Source organism: Staurois parvus, unplaced genomic scaffold (assembly GCF_062004578.1).
Source record: "Staurois parvus isolate SC_StPar_1 unplaced genomic scaffold, SC_StPar_1.0 ptg000392l, whole genome shotgun sequence".
Lineage (NCBI taxonomy): Eukaryota > Metazoa > Chordata > Amphibia > Anura > Ranidae > Staurois > Staurois parvus.
Genome location: NW_028318188.1, coordinates 5,972,630 through 6,000,500, shown reverse-complemented (window position 1 = coordinate 6,000,500; position 27,871 = coordinate 5,972,630). Strand labels below are relative to the sequence as shown.

At 41.0% G+C, this 27,871-nt stretch overlaps 1 protein-coding gene across 3 annotated transcripts in view; it reads right to left on the bottom strand.

The window, feature by feature from the left end:
* Positions 1-10,463: 10,463 nt before the first annotated feature.
* Positions 10,464-27,871, bottom strand: part of ANKRA2 (ankyrin repeat family A member 2) — a 32,088-nt gene continuing 14,680 nt past the window's right edge. For all 3 annotated transcript variants that reach the window (XM_089686179.1, XM_089686177.1, XM_089686178.1), the window contains 8 exons: positions 27,350-27,714; positions 24,418-24,576; positions 22,835-22,900; positions 22,351-22,448; positions 20,994-21,119; positions 17,739-17,805; positions 13,047-13,127; positions 10,464-10,634 (listed from right to left, as the gene is read on the bottom strand). In XM_089686179.1, coding sequence (XP_089542305.1) covers positions 10,579-10,634; positions 13,047-13,127; positions 17,739-17,805; positions 20,994-21,119; positions 22,351-22,448; positions 22,835-22,900; positions 24,418-24,576; positions 27,350-27,635 — 939 coding nt within the window. In that variant the 5' untranslated portion in view covers positions 27,636-27,714 and the 3' untranslated portion in view covers positions 10,464-10,578. The remainder of the gene's footprint in view (positions 10,635-13,046; positions 13,128-17,738; positions 17,806-20,993; positions 21,120-22,350; positions 22,449-22,834; positions 22,901-24,417; positions 24,577-27,349; positions 27,715-27,871) is intronic.

Genomic DNA, 27,871 nt, shown 5'->3' with positions numbered 1-27,871 from the left:
ACAGCAGAGCTGAAATGTTCAGATACTGCAATTTTATGAAAGGAGGTTATGAGTACTCATGAAATAAAAACTGTATGGTGTAGCGCTAGGCCGTAAAAAGCAATATACAATATATATATGTGTAAATCTTGCTAATACAAAATATTCAAACAGACAAATAGATGCACATAAAAACACACAGGTAGATGCCCATAAAATCACTCCCCATGAATTGCCCCAATATAAGGGGAACCAATGAGTGACTCAGTGAACATACAGTGGTTCCAGAGCAAGAACACAAAACAGTGCAAGTGTAGCACACTCAATAGGTGGTAATAGTGAGTTCATACACAGTCCACTTCAAACACAAGTGTAAAATCTTCATTATACGTGAGAGTGCCACGGGTGTCACAATCCTAAAGTGGTCTGAGTGCCCCCTCACCTCCTTGCAATGACCGCAAGGGCCAGCACACTTTGTTGTATATAGCGCGTATCCCTCAGGAGCCACCTTGTCTTAAAGACCGTACTGGATACCACATCAGACCACTGTCATCCAGATCTCCTCCAGCCACTGATTATTCTGGTAATACCTCTTTTCCCACAAGGTCATACTCAGAGACACAAATAGAAATCCTCCATAGCATAATACAGTAATTTTATTGAGAAATAAACAATAAAATTGCCCACTCACATCTTATCACTTCATGTTACCCATGACGCAACGCGTTGGTGCGCCCTTACGACACTTCCGGAGCGCGGTGATGTCACTTCTGGCGCACGCGCCATATTGGGACTCCATGCATACCTATGCTATGAGGATGTTATGAGGATTTCTTGCTTATTATCGTCTGATAAGATGTGAGTGGGCATTTTTATTGTTTATTTCTCAATAAAATTACGCTATGGAGGATTTCTATTTGTGTCTCTGAGTATGACTTTGTGGGAAAAGAGGTATTACCAGAATAATCAGTGGCTGGAGGAGATCTGGATGACAGTGGTCTGGTGTGGTATCCAGTACGGTCTTTAAGACAAGGTGGCTCCTGAGGGATACGTGCTATATACAACAAAGTGTGCTGGCCTTTGCGGTCATTGCAAGGAGGTGAGGGGCCACTCAGACCACTTTAGGATTGTAACACCCGTGGCACTCTCACGTATATGAAGATTTTACACTTGTGTTTGAAGTGGACTGTGTATGAACTCACTATTACCACCTATTGAGTGTGCTACACTTGCACTGTTTTGTGTTCTTGCTCTGGAACCACTGTATGTTCACTGAGTCACTCATTGGCTCCCCTTATATTGGGGCAATTCATGGGGAGTGTTTTTATGTGCATCTACCTGTGTGTTTTTATGTGCATCTATTTGTCTGTTTGAGTATTTTGTATTAGCAAGATTTACACATATATATATATATTGTATATTGCTTTTTACGGCCTAGTGCTACACCATACAGTTTTTATTTTTTGTGTACTTTTGGTATAAAGGTGGGTGTCAGCAGCTTGGAGTAGTTCATCCATCTAAGCGCAGGAGGTTTTTAATTATCTGAATTATGCGTACTCATGGTTATGTGTCTTGGAGATTTCTGTACATATTTTTTTTTTTATCCTAAACTGATGCTGGGTGATTCTGTGTAAACCTTCCTTATTCAGTTAAAGTTGGTCAAAGAGTGGATTGTGGCTGATTCCTGCTGAATGAGCGATGGGTGGCCATGCTGGACCCTCCCACTCAACATCCTTCAGGGCCAGTTCACACTACATGCGTTTCAGTTTCTTTTTTTTCTGCTTCCAAAACACACAGAAAGTAGGTGATATGCTTGTCAATGTCATAGTTCACATCAGTGCTTGCAGTTCCAGTGTGTTCCAGTTGCAGAAAAAAAAAGTAGAACATGCTGCATTTTTTCTGCATAGAATTGTACTGGAATGCTGTAAAATGCATCAAAAACGCACTGGAACACACACGTCCCTATTTAAATTAAGGGCTGGTTCACACTATAGAAAAGCAATCCAGATGTGTTTTTGCATGCGTGTTTCTGGTGTGTTCCAGTGCGTTTTTTATGCATTCCAGTTAATTTTTATTGTCTCTTTTTCTTCAGTTTAAATAGGGGAATGTACGTTCCAGCCGTTTTACCACGTCCCAGTACAGTTCTGTGCAGAAAAAATGCAGCATGTTCTACTTTTTTTTCTGCAACTGGAATGCACTGGAACTGCAAGCACTGATGTGAACTATGACATTGACAAGCATATCACCTACTTTCTGTGCATTTTGGATGCAGAAAAAAAGCAACTGAAGCGCATGTAGTGTCAACTGGCCCTGAAGAAAAAGAGAGGGGAAAAAAATGAACTAAAATGCATACAAACTGCACTGGAACGCGCCAAAACCGCATAAAAAAACCCACACTGGAATGCGTCAAAAAAGTGCATGCAAAAACGCATCTGGAACACATCTGGACTGCGTTTCTATAGTGTGATCCGGCCCTCAATCTGAAAATCGTAGGAGCAAGGTAGAAAATTATCAGTTGAACAACAGCTGCAGCCAATCAGAAGCAGCCACTACTTGGGTATTTGACAGCTGTGGGTGCTGGCTGTCAGAATACAATAGCTAGCAGGGAAGATTCCTCCTTCCATTGTGTTTAGCAAGGATAGGGGGATCATCAGATTTCTAAAACTGGCTAGACACTGTAATATTCCTCTCATTCAGCACCCACTGACTGAAAGAGAGGAATCTTACAGTGTATAGCCAGTTTTAATGTGAGGTATCTGTTGACTTGGGCTCTATCATTACAATGCAATTTTAGACAATTTTCAATATGTATTGCACATTTTAGCTCTGTGTTGAACCCCACTTGCATTTACCCATCTTTTAAAAATGTAACATTGGTTGAAGATTTAGAGCCTCTGCAGGCCATATGAATCGGAATGGCAGACCTGAGTTTAACCCCTTCCTGCTCAGTGTCATTAGTACAGTGTCAGTGCTTTTAGTTAGCACTGATCACTGTATTAGTGTCACTGGGGATGCCAGTGACAGTTAGTCAGTTCCCCCCAGTGTCAGAATGCCTGCTGCAGTCCCGCTATAAGTCGCCGATCGCTGCCAAAATAAAATTTCAGTATACCGTGTTTGCCGGCGTATAAGACGACTGGGCGTATAAGACGACCCCCTACTTTTCCTGCTAAAATGTAGTGTTTGGGCTATACTCGCCGTATAAGACTACCCTTCTTCCAATGCACACCAGTGGGAGGAATAGTGCCCCATCATCGGTGTCAGTGGGAGGAATAGTGCCCCATCATTGGTATTAGTGACAGGAATAGTGCCCCATCATTGGCATTAGTGGCAGGAATAGTGCCCCAACATTAGTATCAGTGGGGGGAATAGGTGCCCCATCATTGGTATCAGTGGCAGGAATAGTGCCCCATCATTAGTATCAATGGAGGGAATAGTGCTCCATCATTGGTATCAGTGGGAGGAAAAGTGTCCCAACATTGGTGTCAGTGGGAGGAATGGTGTACCATCATTGCTGTCAGTGGGGGGTGGAATAATGCCCCATCATTGGTGTCAGTGGGGGGTGGAATAGTGCCCCATCATTGGTGTTAGTGGGGGGGGAATAGTGCCCCATCGTTGGTGTCAGTGGGAGGAATAGTGCCCCATCATTGGTGTCAGTGGGAGGAATAGTGCCCCATCATTGGTGTCAGTGGGAGGAATAGTGCTCCATCATTGGTATCAGTGACACCAATGATGTGGCACTATTCCTCCCACTGACACCAATTACACTTGCTGACCCTGTTCTAGTATGGTGCTGCAGCAGCCAGCATATGTGGTTCCAGCAGCACCTCTACACTGAACACTTACCTGCTGCTCCTGCACTCGATTTTCGCGGGGCCGCTCAGCTCCGCCCCCTCGCCGGTGATTGGCCGCCTGTGTGCCTTTCCTGAGCTACAGTTCTGGCGGCCAATCACCGGTGAGGAGGCGGAGCCGAGCAGCCGCGCAAACATCCAGTGGCCGAACTGAAGGAGCAGCCGCGCTTCCTGGACCGGATCGTCGTGGGACCGGAGCCAGGTAAGAAACAGCACCTGCCCACCCCTATACTTAGTGTCCCTTCCGTTGGAAGGGGGGGGGGCGGCGGCACCGCGCCGCCCCCCTAAAAAGTGTCAGTATGCCGTATACCGGCGTATAAGACAACCCCCGACTTTTGAGAAGATTTTCAAGGGGTAAAAAGTCGTCTTATACGCCGGCAAATACGGTATATATCGTCATTTGTAGACGCTATAACTTTCACATAAACCAATTAATTTACATGTATGGGATTTTTTTTTTCAGGAAATACATGTAGCAGAATACATTTTGTCCTAAATTTATGATGAAATTTGATGTTTTAAAAAATTTTTTACTGGATGTTTTATAACAAAAAGTCAAACATATAGTTTTTTTTTTTTGTTTTCAGTTGTCAGTCTTTTGTTTATAGTGCAAAAAAAAAAACAAAAAACACACAGGTGATCAAATACCACTGAAAGAAAGCTCCATTTGTGGGGAAAAAAGGACATACATTTCATTTATGTACAGCGTTGCATGACCACGCAATTGTCAGTTAAAGTAACGCAGCGCTGTATCGCAAAAAATGACCTGGTCAGGAAGGGGGGTAAATCCTCTGGAGGGCAAGTGGTTAAAAGCCGTTATGGTACATGCTCAAGTGACTGTTTTAAATGACTGGACATTTCTAAATTGAGCTATGTCGTTATTCTGGTGCATTAACTTCCACTTCTGTTTTTTTTCCCCAAATGGTTTGGCAATTTCTGGCTGGCTGGCAGCCATGCATACATTAAGAAAAATAACAAAAATTTCTTTGTAGATCTTAACACGTCTAGAAATATACACATGGATAAAATGCATGGGTAATACAAGTGCAGTTTATTCATGTTTGTAAACATACACACAGAATAGTAGGTCATATACATTATATATATATATTGTATATATGTACACGCACCAAATTATAAAGCAGTCCTATATACACTTAACAAACAATGAAAATAAACTGTTAGGTCAGCTTGTATCTGGTTTCAGCTGTTATCAGCTCAGTGTACAGAAGTCTTTTACAATGCATGTGCAGAACTTTTGGTAAGCCTTTGTTGAAGCCTTTTAATTATTCAATTATTAATTGATTATTAATTATTTATTATAATTATTAATAATTATTCAAATTAGTAGTTGGGGGTGGTACAACCCTGTGGTTGAGCTGCACATTTACCGATCCCCAACCACTACCTTCTTTAGCTGCAGAGGTAGGGGTGTATACATGCCGTGGCTGAGATACCTTGCTTCATGGCTTTGGCAGCAATTCTACCCCCTATCGCTTTCAAGCAAATGGGGCTGCTCTGTAAGGTTGCACTAATGCCTTCTCACCACCTGTCAAATGCTCTCTGAAGAGCAATCTGAACACAGATCGTTCTTCAAAGACCAAAGCTAGCGTGAACGAGCCCTAAAGTACCATTTAAATAATATTAAATATTCATCTTTTTTTTTTTTTAATTAAAATTCATTGTGAGCGATGACTGAAACATAAAACCGTACATTTTTTTTTAACGGTCTATTTACGTGGCCAAACATTACATTACATCCAACGTTCACAGCTGCCTGCTTCAGGTTCATAGCACCACTTTCTCCCTCCGAACTTCCAGGTAGTGGAATGTGTGCCACTAGTGCAGGGGTGGCGAACATGCGGCTCCCGGCCAAAATGAATGCGGCTCTTTGCTCTTACTTCTTTGACCTTACCTGTTCCTCTATCCAGCGGCGCGCTGTCTTCCGGCTTCTGTAGTGTGGGCACTGGGCATGACAGCCGGGTGCCAAGTGCGCATGCGCAAGAAGCGGTGCTTTTTGTGAATGGTAAGGCGGTACCTGGACACATGACAGATCCCAGAAGCCGCCGGACCAATCACAAAGCGCAAGTGCTTCTCGCTCATGCGCACTGGGCACCCGGCTGTCATGCCGAGCGCCATTACAGAAGCCGGGAAGACAGCGCGCGGCTGGATCAAGGAACAGGTAAGATCAAACAAAAACTCTGCGGAAGTAAGAGCGGGTACCTGTCAAATTCAGGTACCCGCTCCCCACCTCCCCAAAGGTCAGCAGTCATCTGTACTGTCCGCAGTCTCTGGTCATCCCTGTGCTGTCCGCAGTCTCTGGTCATCCCTGTGCTGTCCGCAGTCTCTGGTCATCCCTGTGCTGTCCGCAGTCTCTGGTCATCCCTGTGCTGTCCGCAGTCTCTGGTCATCCCTGTGCTGTCCGCAGTCTCTGGTCATCCCTGTGCTGTCCGCAGTCTCTGGTCATCCCTGTGCTGTCCGCAGTCTCTGGTCATCCCTGTGCTGTCCGCAGTCTCTGGTCATCCCTGTGCTGTCCGCAGTCTCTGGTCATCCCTGTGCTGTCCGCAGTCTCTGGTCATCCCTGTGTTTTGTAAGGGGAAGAAAGTGTTATGGTGAATAATATGGTTTTAATTATGTGTTTTTGTGTGAGTGTTTGTCTGTTTTGGCAGGTCACTGCGTGGTGTGGCTCTCTGACTTTCTCAGTTTAAAATTTTGGCTCTTTGTGTCTAACTTGTTCGCCACCCTTGCACTAGTGCTTCAAATGCACAGTTCAGTAGAAACTGCTCAAGTTCAAGATGATAGCTATCGCTCTCAGGGAGGAAGTGCAAAAGGGGAATGGCTCCCCTCCATGGCACTCCTTCAGTGGATGCAAGCAGAGTTATCCATAGTGCCAGCTGGAAGTGTGCACCTAGGGGTGGCTCCATGGGTCCCTGCAAGAGGACAGGTTCCTTCTACATGGAAAAGGAGAGGAAATAAGAGAAGAAGCAGCAAAATTCTAATAAATTCAATAGCATCTGAAATAACTTATAAAAATGTAAGCTTTACCATCACGTTAAACTTCAGTTTGTGAATGTTAAGGACAGTTCTTAATGGGAAGCAGACTGGCACTTTATACATGCTGCTAGCATGCTTTAGTAAGCTTCAGCACAACTTGAAGCTTGTTAACCGCTTCCTGACTGTCCTATAGCAGATATACTGCTACAGGGCGGCACGGGTGCACAAAATCACGTATATATACGTGATTTTTCATGTCTGGGTAGGGGGACGCACATGAGGCGCGTGCGCACTCTACCCGCACCGCTATTCGTGGCTGCAGCTGTCAATCACCGGGCCCGATGATTGCCAAGCATCTCCAACGGGGAGAAGAACTGTATGTATACAGTTCTCCTCCCTGTCAGCTTGTACACTTAGCTTTGGATGGCTGTGCTCAGCACAGCCATCCAAAGCAGCGTGATTCCAGTGAAGCACAGACACACAGACACAAGTAAAACAGCACACGGTTAACTCTTTGATCGTCCATGTTAACCCCTTCCTGCCGAGTGCCATTAGTACAGTGGTACAGTGTCAGTGGTTTTTTTTTAGCACTGATCACTGTATTGGTGTCACTGCGGATATCAGTGACACCAAGTGAGTTCTTCCCAGTGTCAGAATACCCGCTGCAGTCCCACTATAAGTCGCTGATCACCACCATTACTAGTAAAAATATTTAAAAAACGTTAAAAAACTTTCACGCAAACCATTTAATTTACACGTATTGGGATTTTTTTTTAGCAAAGACATGTTGCAGAATACATTTTGGCCTAAATTTATGACAAAATTAGATTTTTTAAATTGTTTTTTACTGGATGGTTATTAGCAAAAAGTCAAAAATATTGTTTTTTCTCAAAATTGTCGGTCTTTTTTATGGCACAAAAAATAAAAACCGCACAAGCAATCAAATACTACCAAAAGAAAGCTCAAATAGTACGTAAAAGGACGTAAATTTAATTTGGGTGCAGCGTTGCATGACCACACAATTATCAGTTAAAGTAACAGGGCCGTAACACAAAAAATGGCCTGGTCAGGAAGGGGGGGTGGTAAATCCTCAGGTGGGCAAGTGGTTAAAAGCCTGCTAGCAGCTTGTTAAAAACAGACCTCGCACTAAAACACAAGGTCATCATATGTAGCTGCTCCCCACCTCACCTGCTGTTGACGAAACACTGTTTTATGGAAATTAAAAAAAGAAAATGCATTAAAAATACTCACCTTATGTATCATCAGCATACCAAAAGAAAATAATGTATCCTTTATTCCATTTTGATATGAATTTGTGTGGTTCTACTTGCTTTAGGCCCCGTTCACACCATAGTGTTTTGTAGTTCTAAAGTCTAAAACACTCAACATCCAATATCCCATTGTTTTCAATTGTGCATGTTCACACCCGGGTATAGTCGCACTTTAAGATTTTAGCTCGGAAAAGTTCATGAGCATCAAGTGTTTTTGGCCCCAATATGCTTGAATGGGAGTGCCTGAAATATGTTTCCATTGGCTACAAATAATTTAAAAGTTGAGTTAAAATTTAATTTTTTTACAGTTTATAGTGGAAGTATTAGGCTTCTTTCAAACAATTGGCCCGATCAGGTCCACCTGTCAGTTTTTCAGGTGGGCCTGACTGGACCCTCCATTCACCTCTATGTGAACTTGTGTCCGTTTACACCCGCCTACGTCCGATCCAATCTGCTAAAAAGAAATGGAAGGGAATCCGTTCCCCTTCAGTCTAGTGGATCAGATCGGAGGGCAGTCAAGTGTAAATGGACACCTATTTACACCTAGCCTCCCATAGAGCAGAGAGTACTGTGTCTGTGTCCGCCTGTTCTGCTTTGCAGGGGATCAGTGGACACATCCCCTGCTGCACCGTGTAAAACAGGCCTTAAGTATATGAAGAGCATGGATAGGAGAGTAGGGCCCAGGAGGGCAAGCTTGACCAGGATTGAATACTTACTGTGATCCATTCAATCCTGTTCAGCATTAGCATTGGGAGTTGACTTCACCTCTGTAGTCTAAATGGCTTGGCTTCCACAGGAAACAGCCGTGTGATTAGTTTTGCACAGACAGATATTCACCCATTTGCTCCCCCTTTAGCTGCAGAGGCAGCAGCAAGGAGTGTACACATGCCACTGAGGAAATGCTTTGCTTCACGGACCTGGCAGGAATTAAATCCCCTGCCAATTTTGGAAAGCGTAGCTCCCACTGAATGCAACCCATTCAAGTGAAAGGGGCAGCTTTGCAAGCACCCCCACAATGTGCTAGTGCCGTGTTCAAAGGGCTAAACCAGGTGATGAGGAGATGATACACCGCCTTCTTACCACCTGTCAAATGCTTACTAAACAATCCGAACACAGAACGCTGTTCAGAAAAGAAAGCATGTAGGCACAAGCCCTGAGAGACATCAGAGCAAAATGAACTAAAGGAAATTTAAGCAGGTATTTATTACAGCATTCTTCTTTTTTTTAAGTTGGAATTACTCTTTAAAAGGCTTGAACAAAGTTGCTTGCAGCTTACCAAAAGCTTGCTGTACACACTTCTCTTATACAAGCTAAAGCTAAGGGAAAAGCATGTTGGGGAGATTTAAAGAAAAAAAAAAGTACATTGCACAGCAATATTTTCCATACTTAACTAGCTTACTAAATATATACTATTCACTTACCACATTACCACATCCAGGCTTCAAAAAAGTGCATTTCTAGAATTCTAACATATTCAAGTAACCCTTGTGCAAAATCCAAATAAATAATATAATAAATGAATTATTTACACCAATTGCAAAAAGTAAAACAAAAAGATAAATACTCCCAAGGAAAATCTACCCCAAAAATGTTATCTTTGCTTTAGGCTGCATTCACACCTGAGCATTGCGTGTTTGCACATTTTTTGGGGGCATTTGATCATGCGTTTGTATGCGTGTTTTTGTATAGCATTTTGGACCTTTGGCATTTTTGTATTAACCAACAGAGAAATCTCTCATCCATTACTTCATTTGTTGGTATGTTTTTCTGCTTTCAGCTGCTTCAAAAATGCACCAATTTTCTCCTAATTGAGCTGCAAAAGTAGCTGCAAAACGTTTTTGAGCTTCGGGCGTTTTGGAGTGGAGCTGTGAACCACCACCATAGAGAGTAATAGATTTTTCTGTGCCTCAGCATTTTGGAGCTTAAGTGAAACATGAAATGTACACAGTAACAGCATTCCTGCAGCCTTATAAGTAACCCTTATTGTCTTTAGATATATGGAGTGATTAATACAACTGATAGGAGTAGACACTACCATCAATACTTCAAGAAATGTCACATTTAAAAAAAAAAAAGTTGACTTCCAGTCAAATACTAACTATACTTAAACCTGCTCTCATCCCCATTCTAAGCCTATTCTAACTACCCTGTAAAGGAAAGAGGTCTATACTTACTTACTGCGGAGGGCGCTCTGTTCTGGTCACATATCTACAGCGGCCAGCTTCAGTGAAGAGGAGAGATCACTGTCAACGGCATCTATTGTTGGCTGTCCCTCTTCTACACTGAAGATGCTGCACCAGATCCATAGCCAGACCAGAGTGCCCTCAGAATAGGTAAGTATAGACATCTTTCTTTACAGGGTAGTTAGAATAGGCTTAGAATGGGGTGGGAGCAGGTTTAAGTATAGTTAATATTTGATTGGAATTATATTTTAAACAAATAAAACAGTACTGAAAGAACACTGAAATGTTAGCTACAATGGTCCATTATTCCTTAATACTTTGGAGAAGCTGAAGGAGATGATTCTCAATGACCTGCTGAACTGGAAGAATAAAAGAGAGAAAGAAAAGTGATTAGGAAATTTGTAGCATTTTATTGCATGTTTTAAAAAAAAAAAAAAATTCCCCATTTTTTTAATAAGGTACATATGAAATATTGAATGTGACTATTTATCTTGTTTAAACAAGGCCCCAAGGCAAGAAGGAGAATGGGAACCGTAAGGAAACAATAGGGTATAATACAATGCGAGGGGAGGTAAAACAAAGTTATGATCTAAATATGGAAAGCTGCTACCAAGAACTACACATAGGTTCCAAGTAAGAAAAAGAAAAAAGAAAGCAAAGACAAGTACAGGTAGGAAAGAAGAAGGGGAGAAAAAGAGGAGACCAAGAGGGGGAATGGGGGGGGGGGATATGTGACTTCCAGGAGAGAAATGGTAATCTTGGGACTGTACCAATGTATGGATTAGCCCACAGAACCACCATCTGATGTGGCTAGGGGATGTTAAGGGAGGAACAGCGAATCATCAAAATTCAGTGGGAGAAAACGTTCCAACCATGGGGTCCAAATCGTCAAACTTGGCCATGGAACAGCTGAGAAGCCAATTGTCCCATTACTTTTGGTCCCTTAACAAGTGGGAGGCACATATGTAAACTGTTGTAATTCCTACACCGTTCACCTGATTTGGATGTATATACCCTCAAATTAAAGCTGACAGTCTGCAGTTAAAGCACATCTTGTCCGTTTCATTTCAAATCCATTGTGGTGGTGTATAGAGCCAAAAATGTCAGAATTGTGTCGATGTCCCAATATTTATGGACCTGACTGTATATTACTACTGTCTGTGTCCCATGTTGGGGAGGATAGTGCACACTTTCTGTCCTGGTGACTATAAGGAAGGGGGGGTATATATATTACTACTGTCTGTGTCCCATGTTGGGGAGGATAGTGCACACTTTCTGTCCTGGTGACTATACAGAAAGTGAGGGTATATATATTACTACTGTCTGTGTTCCATGTTGGGGAGGATAGTGCACACTTTCTGTCCTGGTGACTATACAGAAAGTGAGGATATATATATTACTACTGTCTGTGTCCCATGTTGGGGAGGATAGTGCACACTTTCTGTCCAGGTGACTATACAGAAAGTGAGGGTATATATATTACTACTGTCTGTGTCCCATGTTGGGGAGGATAGTGCACACTTTCTGTCCTGGTGACTATACAGAAAGTGAGGGTATATATATTACTACTGTCTGTGTTCCATGTTGGGGAGGATAGTGCACACTTTCTGTCCAGGTGACTATACAGAAAGTGAGGGTATATATTACTACTGTCTGTGTCCCATGTTGGGGAGGATAGTGCACACTTTCTGTCCTGGTGACTATACAGAAAGTGAGGATATATATATTACTACTGTCTGTGTCCCATGTTGGGGAGGATAGTGCACACTTTCTGTCCTGGTGACTATACAGAAAGTGAGGGTATATATATTACTACTGTCTGTGTTCCATGTTGGGGAGGATAGTGCACACTTTCTGTATTGGTGACTATACAGAAAGTGAGGGTAAATCTCCTCAATGTCTAGAGAAACAGTATTTAGAACCTGGCCGATGTGATAACCCTTCCCCATTTTCACCAAAACAATAAAATATGTTTTGGCTCAGGTTGTGATTTAAAATTTCCAAACAGCTGGTTGATTTCTAGAGTCCTTTTTTATTATTTTTACCCCATTAACTCTGACTAAGTTGCTAAATAAAAAATAAAAAAAAAACATGCCAACATGCTTCACAGCTGAATCTCAGATAAGTCAAAAGAGTGGCTAATCCCTGTTCTAGTCTGTAGAAAAGAAAGTGAGGGAGCTGCTCCCCTAGAATGATTCCCAAGCATAGCGGCCAATTACTAGGCCAGAATGCTGTCATATGATGGTGAGTAATGTTTACATTCACTCGGGTCACCAATACAGGCCATTAAATGGCCAGCTGTACAGGATAAAGAACCTACAAGGGAGTGCTGGTAAGACAAGTATATGTGGGTTGAGGATACCTGCTTCAGGGGCACTGTCGCTTTGTCCTGCACAGGCAAGGTGACAGTGTCTCTAAGCCAATGACACAACTCCCTTTTGAGTGCATGGATGATGCTAAAGCTTTGTAGGAAAACATGAGGCAAAAGAAAAAAAAAAAAAAATCATGTCCCAGGACAAAATACAAATATTAACCGATATTTAATAAAATATATATAGACATGCCCCCTAAGGATATTTATAGCATGTTTTTTAATTGACTCAGAGTGTGACACCATTATATTTTCGCAATATTTACATGTTTAGATATTGTCAACATAATGCCTGATGCCTTGCCGCATGTGATAGGAAATACAATCACTATTAAGTAGACATTTTGAATGAAGTTGAGCGTGAACCTAGGGCACTGTTTGCTGTAAGTACACAACTTACCACTCCTGTGGCCAAGAGCTACAGACAGATCCATGGAGTTGTATCCAGAGTCTGTCTCGATGGTTGGATCCGCTCCATTTTCTGCCAAATACAAGTCATCGTTAAAGAACCGCTCTTAGTCAAACATGCTTTTCTAGCAAGGTATTTATTTTATGTGTTTGTATAACCTGAGACATAAATTATTACACAATTGATTCAAAGAACCAGAATCAGGACATGTATAAGGCCTTATTCACAATATATGCACAAAACTTCCAACTGCCACAAATTTTTTTATGGGCAACTTCATTTTCACCTGGTATGCAAAAACACAGTCAATGATAAAAATAAAGAAACAACTCGCCAAACCATCAAGCTTTTAGGAAACTCTCCTAATTCATGTTGCTTGCTCTGGGTAATTTAGACAATACGTGAAGTATTGGTAAGAATAGGGTATATGCTCTTGAAATATACTGTTTTGTAAAAAGCAGGAAAGAAATACATTTTTCCATTCATTTTCAGTCATTTTCCTTTCATGATCAGAGAATATTGAAGCTTAGATGTCTAAACCAAATTTATCTGGGCCAGTTAACTTGACTATAACTGTATTGGGCATTGTGCATAAAGGCTTTGTAGAAGTGTATTGCAGATGCTAAGTGGTAAACAGATAAGTGTATTTTTTAAAAACTGCCTTAATCAGACAATCTATATACAAAGTAGCAAGTACAATGTTGCCCTAATTGTTAGAACACAGGCATTATTCATTCTGAGCCTGTCTAGAGTTTTCTTGCCCTCCTGCATGTGTCCACCTTATTGAAAGAATGCATGCTTCTAAAGGATGTAAACACTGTCCCACACCCATTAAAGTGTTACTAAACCCAGGACCCTGTATTCACTATATCTGGTCTCCCACAATACACACAAGCAATACACATTAAACTTAACATGTGCATGTGACTAAAGGTTCAGTCTGTCTTATCAGGTGGACATCTGAACAAGAGGAGGGGCAGAGAAAACAGGACCTAACAACCTTTTTACACCATGTGGAGGATTATCCCCTCTGGTTCCACAGTGAGTATAACAAGCATGCTTTACTGCATATACAGACTGATTTTACTGTTGTGGGTTTACTAACACTTTAAGGTTAACCATTTATGAAGCTCTTATGAGGATACCAGCATTTATGTTCTTTAGGTTGTAAAATCCAAATTCCACCTAAAAAGAATCATTTGATTTTAAGCAGTTAATCGTGGATTTTGTTTTGGGGACTCCAGAGATAGCTCTTCACTCAGTAGTGTGAGTATCTGCTACCACTCAAAGCAACACAGCAGCTACCACAGGCTGCAGAGTTGCTCCTATCAGAAAGAATGATGTCTTAACCATTTGCTGACCTTGCTATAGCCAATTGACAGCTACAGCGCGGTCGTCCATTTCTGGAAGGACGTCATATGATGTCCTCCCAGAAACGCGCCCACTGAGGCAAGCACCCGGCGCTCTCTGTGATCACTGTGTCCTTCAGACACAAATTATCACATCATGGTAAAGGGCCAATCACAGTGGCCCTTTACCACATGATCAGCTGTGTCCAATCACGATGTAAACACACTTGCTGGTTATCGGCAGTACTTTCGTCAAGTTGTCACAGCATGAGGAAAGTACTATGGATAACTGGCAAGTGTGAAAGGAGACATCTACACTGATAATCAAGGCACTGATTAATAGTGCAGCCCCTACAGTGTCCATCAGTGCTGCCTATCAATGCCAATCAAGGTCAAGCAGTGCTGCCAATCAGTGCCCATCAGTGCTGCCAGTCAGTGCCGCCTATCATGTCACCTATCAATGCAGCCTCATCAGTGCCTCCTCATTAATGCCTACGAGTTCCACCTCATCAATGCTGTCTATCAATGCCCATCAGTGCAGCCTCATCAACGCACATCAAAGCATAAAAATTACCTGTAAAAAAAAAATATTTTTTTCAAACTTTTTGGTCTTTTTTTGTTTAGCAAAAAATAAAACACCCAGTGGTGATTAAATACCACCAAAAGAAAGCTCTATATCTGTATTATACAAATTTCATATGGATACAGTGTTGCATGACTGCACAATTGTTATTCAAAGCACGACAGCGCTGAAAGCTGAAAATTGGCCTGGGCAGGAAGGGAGTAAAAGTGCCCTGTAGGCAAGTGGTTAAAGAGGGCCTCTAACCTCTAATCTATGGTGCCTGCAAAGACCAGGACCTCATCATCTGGGACCATCAGGGTCTTATTTAAAGAGTAACTCCACTTTTGCTGAAAAAAAGCATTCCCCTCTAAGTTATCTATGTACATTTCAAGGATTTTAAGAAACTTTGTTGCAGATTCCTACCTTTTGTTATTCTAAGGTAATAGCTATTTGTTTGCCTGTGCTCAAGTGCAGAGTGAATCTGAATGGGAGTGGTTTTAGAATTATCAATCAGCTGCTGCACCTGCAGAGCTCTAATGAGGAAAGTGGCAGGGTCTGCATGATTTCTCTTTGAGAGTATCTCACCAAAAATTAAATTTTTTGTTGCAGGGTAGGACATAAATGTGGCTTGTATCATAGTGTAGACTTTTGGGGAAATCTGTAAGCCAATCACTTAAGTAGGAAATAACATTTCTGGGGGGGCATCCTGCATACCATCTGTGTACAGAACATCTCCAGGTTGTCATATTGCATTGCATTTTACAGAAAAATACAGCACTGCAGATAGAAAAGGCAAGGTACTTTTTAATAACATTCAATTACAATATAACTTGAGGTGCAATTGTATATGCTATATTATTTTTTATTTGCTAATTTTTTCCCCCATGAAAGTGGAGTTACCCTTTAAGTAGGAAATAGCTGGGTCAACAGCCAGTAAGCCCCATTTCTTGTAGAATTCCTCCTCCATGGGGTACTGGTGAGCAAAACACTTAAAAATTTTAAACAACTTCTCTGGGTAAGCCCAATCGGCATATATCACCTCTTGTAAGTGAGGGTGATCTGTGGGAATTTTTGAAGCAGCCAGGACCCAAAACAAGTGATCTTTGAAAAAGAGGATTCTGGCAACAGTAACTTAAGGTTAGTGTGTACCTAATCCGCCAGAAAGTCCACTGTGGCTTTCTATGTGTTAGACAGCCCTGGACCCTGAGAAGAAGAGTGCCCACGTTTGCATCCCAGGTGTTCCAAAACAGTGATAAGCCTGAGAACTGATCATGCAGTGCAAGTATGCTTGCAGAGAATGACTAACCTTGGCACAAAGGAAATGGAGGATTGTGCCCCTGTAACAGCGGAATTACGAGATATGCAAAATCATTCAAAATTGAGAATTGTGAACTCTCAACTTGGTAGAGATTTTGGAGTCCACCCTTTTGCCCATCCCCTGCCTCTCTTCCTGCATGAGGCCATGGCTTGCTGAGGGTTAAACAGGCCTGTGAACCCCAAAAGAAAGCCGCCATCCAGCTGGAAGGAATGTCAGAACATCCCCAGGCACCCCCAATTGACATGTTTCAATACTCACTGTGCCTGGATGAGAGCTGCAGGCAGATAGTTTACGCAGTGTGGCTGGGTATCCCATGCTGTGTAGCTCAGGTGCTGCAAAAAACACGTACTGCACCCAGGGATCGAAAGACGTGAGCAATGACATCATCATACACAAGCACCACAACGGTCCACCTTTTTGCCACACCACCACTGCTGTATATTGCTCTATTGTAAACTGCGCAAAATTTGACCCAATACACAGGGAACACAGTCAGGGGAACTGCCACAGTGCTCCACTATAACACAGAAGCACTCACCAGTTAATAGCTGAAGGGTCAGTACACCCAATCTTCACCCATCACAGTGGGTGAGCTCTGCAGGGCCTTCAAGGACTTGACTCCCCACCAGGGGAATCACTGCCCTGGACCAGTAGAGACTCCTGCCAGCAAGGTCACTGGGTATACTGTACCCTGAAGATCACTGCCTGCGGGTCCAGCACCAACCGGCAGAAATTACAGGCCGTCCTCAGTCTTTTATGCGGGGTCTGGATACAGCTTCCCTTGGCTTGCTGGCTGTATCAACTAATCTGGTGTCTATCTCTACCCCACCAGGGTTGTAAAGAACAGGCCCAGATATACAGGAACAAAGTCCATAAGAAAGATCTTCAGAGATACCCAGGTAGTCATTAGTCATATTCATCACCTAAGGACAATTGCAGAACACTGAGGCTTAGCTGCACTGATAGGTTTCTGTCTGGGCATTTGTTTCTTTATTTGGCCAGTGTCCATTCGCCTGAAGGGGACAGCATAACCCAAACAGTCAAGATAATGAAGTCCTCTGGTCCTATCATGTGCAATAAAAAAAAATATAGGCTGATTCTGAATATGGCTTAAAGTGTATGTAAACTCTAACACCATTGTTCTCTGGTATATCTGCAGACTCCTGTATATCTTACCCCCCCCCCCCCCCCCCCATACACACTGCTGTTATTGAGAAAAAAGGGAGCAGTTATGTGGTCTCAACACACACCTTGAGACAGCAAGAGAGGTAATGTCAGGATTACCAGTTTACTTAAAAGACAAAAAAAGTGTTTAAAAGAAAAAAAAAAAGAAAAAAAGTAACGCAGTCACCACCTTTAAGGACCGTTACACTGCAATGTTATCAATTTTTGTTCTTGGGCTTAGATGCACTGTAACTATTTCAGTAATTGTAAGGATTACTTCTTGAACTCACCTAACAGGATCTTCACACATTTCACGTGATTCCCATGTACAGCATACAGCAGTGGTGTTCCTCCATTCTAGAAATACAAAAACAAAAAAAATATAGTTAGAGCAGTAATTTCAAGAAAGTAGAACGTGAGCATAGTATAAGTAGCTTATTTCATCTACAAGGAGTGATAATGTGTACAACATGACATTCTGCAAACTGATTTAGGTATTTTAGCTCTGAAAAAACAAAACAAACAATCCCAGATTAAGTTACTCACTGGTATGTCTATAATGACCAGAATTAAAGGTGTTTATTAGGAGCACCCATAAGGTGAGGTGGTAGAGGGATGTATAAAACTAGCTGAATTGGAATATGGGGTAAGAGAGAAATAAAAAAAAGGAGGGGGAAAAAAAAAAATGAAGGAAGGGGCCTTTGACAGGGAAAATTTTAGGTCTAACATTCAAGTGTTTATACGGTCAATGAGGAACAGTCAAATGTTCAGGCAAAAAGTGGGCAATAAAGTGGTCCCAAATTTTATAAAAATGACAACTTCTGTCCTTTTAAATAATGGTTAGTTTTTCATACACCATACATTGATGCATGCAGGACTTCAGTTAATCAAATGGGATGGAGGGCTTTAACAGGCCTTTGCAATAGTTTGCTTAGATGCTGTCATATATTTGTAAAGATATTAGGCATTTTCCACTACTGTGTTCTATGTTCAAGATCTATAATGTACTGATAATTTAAAAAAAGTATATCTTGTGTAGACATCCAAAAGACCTGAGACCCTGACACTGCATGCACAATCAGCTGCCTCAGCATATTCAGAGCTGCCATTCAAGTGACACCCTATGGTATTCCTTTTCGCTCCATTTTCAGAAGCTACATATAAGGTTATATAGTGAGGTGAGGTCAGGGGCAGAGATGCTGTGCCAACACAGCAATAAGACACTAACAGAAGAGAAGGGGGCTATGATGTGCAAGGAGGGCAGGGGCTGTGCTAGGAAATGGACTCTCCGTGGATTATTCAAATTCCTTAGCAATTTTCAAGGCACATTGCCAGTGAACAATAAATGTTTGTGGAAAGGAAAAATGCAGCAAGCAAGCATTTAATATACAGTGAAGGAAATAAGTATTTGATCCCCTGCTGATTTTGAATGTTTGCCCACTCACAAAGAAATGATCAGTCTAAAAATCGAATGGTAGGTGTATTGTAACACTGAGAGACAGAATAGCAACAACAAATTCAAAAGAAATGCATGTCTAACAAATGATGCACTGATTTGCATGTTCATGAGGGAAATAAGTATTTGATCCCCTATCATTCAGGAGGATTTCTTGCTACCAGGTGTCTTTCATACAGGTAACAAGCTGAGATTAGAGATTGGTGGTCCAGCCTACAGTTACAAGCTTACTGGAAGCAAATAATAACCTCTTTGCATGATGTCATGGATTCCCCGGTTCAACTAGATCCCTGGCACAACTAAATCCTCAGCTATGCCTGCTGGTTCTCATGAGTCTTCAGAATCACACATTTATCTGAGGACCTTTTTTGCATGAGGTATTGTCTACTGCCAAGGAGCTGATAGTTAAGGTGTGGATCCAAGCTGCAGTGCCTAACTTTCAACAATAGAAAGCAGAGATTAATACAACACTCCCATACAAGAAATTGATCTATGACCACAGAAGTTGCCTGAAAAAAAAATCCAAAAATTGGGGGTATGTGGCAGACAGAATCTTCTATATGTTGTCCATTAAGAGCGACTGCTACTTGATTTTGAAAATTGGCTCTTATGTGTTTAGGTCTGACGCACTCAGGTTGCAGTGTCATACAGTCATTTGTGATCTGTTATGTCTAAGTGTACTGCTAAGCTCCAAATGCAGGTGTACCTCGGTTTACAAACGCCTTGACTAATGTAATTTTTGGTTTACAAATGAAAATCCATTGAAAATAATGCCTCAGTTTACAAATTTTTTTCGCAATATGAAGTGTATGTCGATGCCGATTTTTAAATGCAATTGCCGGCTTTTTTTTTTTTCTTCACTATAGCTCACAGAATTAGCTGTCACTTTCCCCAGAGTTAAAGGAAACTTTGTTTCTTTTCAGAAACTAAAAGGAAACATTGTTTCTTTTAACTCAGGGAAATAAAATAAAATGAAACTTTCTCTATTAGCTGGGGGGAAAGTAAAAGCTGAATCTCTGAGCTATAGTGAAGAAAAAAAAAAAGCGGTAATTACAATTAAAAACTGGCTCGTTTCCCCCCCCCCTTTCCTAACCTGCCAGGCTGCATGCTCGAACAAGGGTCTGGTATAGATTTTGGGGGGGGGGACCCGCACACAATATTTTGTTTTTTTTAATTCTGGCGTGGGAGTTCCCCTCAAAATCCATACCAGACCCGAAGGGCTTGGTGTGGGTGGGAGGGGGGACCCCATGCCGATTTTTACATTTTCTTTTAATTGTTGGAATTTCTTTTACATTCAGCTGTCAGTGGGGAACCCCGCTGACAGCTGAAACATTAACACATGGTTGTCACTACTAAAATACTGCATGACTTGATAAAATAACTCATGCGGTATTTTAGTAGCATTGACTTTTTTCTGACCTCCGGAATGGAGTAGTTGGTTTTCAATGCATTCCTATAGGAAACGGTGTTTCAGTTTACAAATTTTTTGCTATACGAAAAGTCCCGCAGAATGAATTAAATTCGTAAACCGAGGTATGCCTGTACGCCTAAATTTGAGATGGCACACAACATTTGGTTTAGGCTTTTATCAGCTGTTTTTACTCTGCTAATGCAGGCTTTGGTATAATTATTACGCACTTATTTCTGTGAACAGTCTGTAGTTAGGTCTCTTATTTAATTTGTCTTCACCATTTGATAACTTGCCAATTGTCTATATAATAAATTTTTTATGTGCATGCTATATTTGCGTACAAGGTGCATTTCTTTCTCGGCATTGATGTTTCTTACATAATGACCATTTCATACTAAAAAAACCCCCCCATTTTTTCAATAAAAAAATGGAAGCTTCCACCAGCTGCATTAGTATGTATATTTTAATTGATTTGGAGGAAAAACAACTGTAAAGCCCTTTATGTGTTTCATGCATGCCTAGAAAACTACTGGCAAAAAAGTAGAAAAGGTAAACTTTGATTTATGGGAAATTACAGTATGCAAAAAAAGTTACATAATAATGAATTCTCTTAAGGATGCGAGTGATAACCTGCAGTGATAAATAATACAGAGAACACATAAAAACATGACATCTTACCCAGTCATATTCATTAACATCTACTCCGCACTCCACCAGCATTTTTACTATATCCGTGTAACCTTTGCTACAAGCTAGTGACAAGGCACTTTCCCGTCCTTTTCCAAGGATTTGAGGATCGGCCCCCTAATGTAAACGAGAACCATATATAAACGTATTTTCATAGCCTCAGTGGTTTAGCTTAGAATTGCAGAACAATAACAAGTATTAAAAACCACAACACGCTTCAATACACTTTTCTCCCATAGGTCTTAAAGCACAGAATATACAGTACACTCGGGGGTTGATTTTAATGAAACTAGAGAGTGCAAAATCCAGTGCATCTCGGCTTTCAAAACCAATCAGCTTCCAGGTTTTACTGTCAAAGCTTAATTGAACAAGCTGAAGTTATAAGATGATTGACTACCATGCACAGCTGGACCAGATTTTGTATTTTCTAGCTTTAGTAAATCAAACCATCAGTGACCATATTACTAGATAAGCCTGCTTGTAATAGAAACAGCCAAGAAGCAAACTCTATGGTTACATTATACATAAAACAGGCAGATATGGTCAAGATGCTTATCTGTTGTGTAGCCAAATAGTAAAAGAGGGAAAGATGTGTTATCTAATTGACTCTGTTGATGCTATAAATGGTGGTTGCAGAATCACAGACAGTGCTGACCTCATGGGACTTTCACACACTATGTCACACACTCTCTCATTAAGAATGGTGCAAAAAAGCTCCACCTCTGTAGAATAAAACACCTTGATATTAAGATGGGATAGAGGACAATAAGCAGACGGGTTCCAGCCGAAATCCATAATGACTCAAACAGTCACAATTATGTGCAAAACGGATTCTCCAAGTACATAAAGTACTTTGAAAATTGGGAATGATCCAGAGCACTAGGGGTCCACACCAGGTTTCACTCCTATTAGCTAGGAACACAAAAATGAGCATACAATGTGCACAGGAACACGAAAGCAAGATGGAGGACGAATGATAAAGCGTTGCCTGATCTGACCAATTTCGTGTTCTGCTATGACAGATGGTACAGTACATGTAAAAAGTGACATACACAGCATGAATACAATTCAGGCTGATGGTGGGGAACTGTTGAGCTTTTTTTCAGAGCAATACAGCAAGCCTTTAGTGAGCCAACACTTAGATACAGTTTACTGGGGATCAATGAGCCTCAAAAGCTGCTCAGAACAAGGCTGTTATATAAAAGGCAATATCCTAAGACCTATTTGAAATCAGGGAAAAAAACAGCTTGCTGGCTGGGGTTTTGCCTAAAAAGAAGTGAGGAGTAGAAAGTGTACTTTTTGCAACAATACACATAAAAACAATAACTACATCTAACTTATTGCTTACATTTTGTAGAAGGAATTCCACCACTGCAATCTGTCCATGTGCTGCAGCCCACATCAGAGGAGTAAAGCCTTCTTCATCTGTGAGATTAATCACATTTTCTGTGGGAAAAGTAACTCTATTTGAATAATCCTTGTATTTACTGTTGTAAATCGTATCAATATATATTACAATACATATGACAGACTGTGCATCTGAAAGGTTTTTTTCTTACTAGAATATGCACAATAAACACAGGGCTTTCCTTAGATGAAAGCCAAATGTAACTAATTTACATATGTATCATATCCTCGCTATGTCAATTGTATTTCCATTTCCAGTAAGCCATATAAAACAAGCATTCTTGACTGCAGCGCTCCAAATACCTGAATGATGGAAGCTTAACATAACTGTCACACTGAAGAGTTTTCTAACTGCATAAAGAAGCAGGGAACCTCTGTTAATGAAAGAAAATGTAGTCTAAACTCTCTACAAGATCTTGTGTTACCTTGTTCAAGTCGGCTTGCCAAATAGACCATCTCCCCCTGAGCAGCCAGCTGATGAACAGACAGGGCTGTATAACAAACATGAGCACATATTCATTATTACACAAACTGAAATACTACAAATCCATTTACTAACAAGAAGAAAAATAAATGCCAGTGACTGAGAATGTTTTTAAACTAATTCCAACAGCTCGCAAGCTCGCAACAAGTCATACAGCAAATTCATACATTTTAAACAGATATTTTACTATTTTTTTTACTATGCATTTGAACGATGTCCATGATTAAAATTAAGAAGTCCAGCTCACTCCTTGTCCATTTCACATTGTGTTCATTCAAGCCCTGATGAAGGGGGTGTTTTTGGACCCCCAAAACATGTTGGTACTTTTTAGACTTTCCCCCTGACTTTTATTGGAGTGAAGTAGAAATTCTTAGCCCTAGTGTGGCACTTTCATTTCTATTTCTTTTACATTACACTACAAGCTCCGGAGTCCTTGAAGATCCAGTGTGGTATAGAAACTGCATGACTGGGAACCAGATTATTTACATCAACATCAATACTTTAGAATAAATACAATAAATGTGTGCAGTGCTCAAATCCCTTATTATCCACTAATGACACTAGAAGTAAATAAACAGATTACTTAATATCATATACATAAATAACCAATATAGCAATAAATATACATCTCAATTTCTAAATCTATAAATATATTGGTGACCTTAATCCAAGTAATAACATACACTCACCACCCACTTTATTAGGTACATCTTGCTAGTACCAGGTTGGACTCCCTTTCTCCTTCAAAACTGCCTTAATTCTTTGTGGCATAGATTCAACAAGGCCCTAGATGTTTTGTACTGATGACCATTTGGGAGAGTGGGGTGGTGAGCCATGTAATGAAATGATACATTATATGCTGGCTTGTTTCTTACATTTTGTAAGTGTTTTTATCTGGGCACTAACAAATTGTTTTATAAATAGAGAGCACTATGATTCCACTTTTCTGTTTTCCATAGTACATATTATATGAGAGCGTCAGCTAGATGAGTGTATACTGTGGCAGTGCCATTAGGTTTTTCACCTAATGGTGGTGGCACGGTTGGCACTGAAGATAAAAGATTTATCTTATACACATTGCACATTGGCGTTATAGAGACTTTTTCATGGGACTTTAATTATTGTTTATTATTTATTTTTATATGGGATAGCCTTTTGCGCTACACTTTATTGCTATTCATTTTGGGCTGCATAATATGTTGTCACCTTTATGTCCTTCAGTCTCTGAAAATTTCTAGTCTGATCTTTTAGTACCCGAGCCCTACTCCGGCTTCTTCTGAAAGAAGTTCCCTGCATCTACAATCACCAGTAGAGAGCCAAGTACCTGACACCACTGGTTGACCATTTCTGAAGGACAAAAATGTGTGCAACGGTTATTGTTTCCCCACCAAGCTGGAGGGTGGGGACTGGGGAGAGTATATAAATCTAGATCTTCCAGCAGTCAGATCCTGCATTCAAGTATATCTAACCTCTAACACATGCATACATTAAAATGAAAAGAACAATATAAAAAAAACTGCTTACAATTTACTAGCAGCGGGGTGGTCGATACCTCATTGCCTCTGTGTTTATTTGTCAGTGTTGTAGACTGCTTGATGGGAGAAAAGTGCTTGGTTGTTGATGGTGTGTACACATGTCTGACTTGTATACCCGGAGATGGTGAAGTGTGTATATTGCATTCAGCTGGAAAGAACAATAGTTTTCATACATAAAATTAATTCTGTGGTATATTTGTTTCAGACAGACTTTACAGATATGTTCTAGAGGATAGTCAAACATAAACAAACGTTAAAAAGAAGCTTCAGACCCAAGTTGACTTATTATCCTACGCCATTAAAAGGCTTTCGTGGCTAGGTAGAGTAAATGCCTTGAAAATGGATGTTCTCCCCCGCTTTCTTTACTTGTTTCAAACTATTACAATTCGTCCCCCTCACCTTGTTTTTTTTTTCAGAAACTTCGGCGACTGTTTTCCATTGTCATTTGGAAGTCACAACATCTCGTATGGGAACACTCGCTCTTCCAAAGACATGAGGTGGGGTAGGAGTCCCAGATGCCTCTCTATATCACTAAGCAGCTGTATTCACCCAAATTCTGGACTGGCTTCATCATTCTTCTAAGCTGTGTGTCTAGTTGAAAGGTCACATAAATCCTATTGACCTCCAACCTTTTCCGTAGACCCTCCCTCCACCTATCGTAAGGGCTCCTCTATTCCCAGCAATCTCACTCGGCAAACAATCCACCAATGGGACCACGTGACATCTGCCCTTGGTCTTTCCAAACATGAGGGACTTATAACCCCCTTCTTTGGGACCCCGGTCTTCCCACCGGCTCTACATGTTATGGGATTTGAAACCTGGCTTAAACAAGAACACAGGAGACTCACCCAAGTCCTCCAGGCAGATCCATCCTTGACAACAGAAGCTATTCTGTAGCACCTCGATATACTACATCACAGTGATGAAACAGAAAGTTGTGTGATATGTCCGCTCTTCCCCTCCATACCAGCCATCCTTACTAAACCAATGGAATTCAAATCTTTACTTCTACAGGAAGACCCTCCTACTCATGTAGTCTCCCAACTCTATTCATTACTTCTGAATGCACCTTCTCCCGATCTCCTTCCATACACACAAGTTTGAGAAATGGAGCTTCATCACACTATCCCTCCTTCGGATTGGAAAGAGTGCTTTATACTAACCCACAATATTTCTTTTGTACTAAGAATCAAGAAAAAAGTTTTAAACTAGTAAACAGATAGTATAGTTGCCAATCGGTTCTCCATTGGTTTAACCCCTCCACCTGAGACATATGCTGAAGTTGCCAGGCCTCTAGTGGTACTATGCTACACATCTGGTGGGAATGTCTCCCTGTCAGGAGATTCTGGCAACACATTTTTGATTTATACTACAAACCGATGGTGACTTCCATTTACCCCTCCTTTCCATGCCGCCTGGGCCCTTCAAATCCATAAAAAAAGATGTCCTGAGAAACTTTGTGACCATGGCTAGGGCGGTCATCCCCCGCCATTGGAAGTCGAACGCTGTCCCTTCCCTAGGGAAATGGGCCAATGAGTTGGATTATATAAGAGACCTTGAACACCTCTTGGTGCCAAAAGCATGAAAAAGAGGACGAGTTTCCACTTACCTTGATCTTATGGTCCATGTTTTGTTACTCATCTGAGTTCCTGCAAGTGACACTGATCCCATCCCTGAGTAGCCATGGTGGAGTGTATCCGTACCCTAATTCTACCCTCCTATCCTGACCTGTCCATCTCAACCTCTTTCCTACTCTATGTTACCAATTTGAGATTTTAATTTACCCATCACATTGAGCATCACCACCATATAATCTGATCCCCTCAACATATACGTTCTGTATTTAATACCAAATGTTAGTATACTTTCTGAAAACACAAATTTCCATATGTACCTACAACTGATGCCAAAGATGATGCTGTGCACCCCTTCCTTTTCCCATTTCTGTTCTATGTAAAAATGACTGAACTGTAATGTGATTTTACTAGAATGATTTATTATATTGACAATCTCTCATTACACAGTACTCCCAATATTCAATCTCCATACAACATATCTATATGTACCCTTTTCTGTACTCCATTTTAATAAAATCAGATTGAACAAAAAAAAAGATTTAGATTTTTCAAAAGGCTGTAAATTATTTTCTTAATTACATTGCTGAAACATGCTCAGACAGACACTTCCGTAATTGCATACACTGTCAAATTACTGTATCAAAGTAGTTTGTATAATGTAGAAAATATGTTCTGTGAATGGACTGTAAGTGCTAGTAACAATGTGTAAAGGGGACAGGCTGAACTGGTAATAGCAATGGTAAACCATGTAGGAAAAAAAAGAGACCCCAGGAATAGTCCTAGCAGGTTTGTCCTGCACCTTAATTCAGTAAGGCAAGCAAACACAGTTTCAATGCAGGAAGGCTTTGTACAGCAAGCCTATAACATCAAATAAACTGAGCCACTAACTAAACTCAGTACTGGCCAATAGGGTGTTCCCTAATGGGTTCCAAAAAGCATGGAAAGCACATGTAGCTTATTAGTACTCTGTTAGCAGTCAGCCTTTTCAGAGAGAGAGAGCTCTGAACATCAGTCAACTCACATATATTAAAGCCTGTGGACAGCAGAGACTAATAATGAAGTCTGGCTACCATTTAAAACATGGACCTAGGAATGGAGGCTTCCACACCCAAAGCTCTACAAAGCCTCCAGGACCAGGTCCCAGATGGAATCTAATAAACTGTTGAAAAAAACAATAACGTTTGTTTTCTCTAAATCATTTGTAAACAAAATAGCCCCTCATCATGTGTAGGTGAGAAAACTAGGTGTCACAAACAGTCCAAAATCCTGCCCGACAGTGCCTCACAATTGTTAAATATTTAACGATGATAGATAGACAATATAAACAAAGCAGACAAAACCAACCTTTAAATAATACAGAAGCTACTTCCAAATCTGAATTGACTTGATCTTGAATATTTTTACTCTCTTCTTCGTTTAAAGACTTCACAAAGCGAGAACAAACATTCATGTCAAATCTGTTTGGCAAAATGAACTTCATTCCCATCGCCACATTCTGAGCCTGGCCTTCTTCTGTGTTTGAGTCCATCACATGTTCTACTTTAATGTCAGGCATGCCAGACAGACAAAAGCTGACACAGTCCTCTCCCGGCAGCTCCGAGGGGCCCTCCAGACTGTTTAAGGTAGACATGGCAGATCTGCGGTTCTTGCACTACTACAACTCCTAAATCTGCATCATAGGACTGTAATGTTCCAAATCTGTTTCAGATCTAAAAAAAGATTGGACAAATATTGCTGAAACTGTAGAAGTGATTTTTATAAGTGTTAAGTTACACTTAATACAGATCTTACATGACAAATTACTTCAAAAATGTATTATAAATTGTTAGCTCACAAAGTAACTGCAATGCGTAAAACACTAGTGGA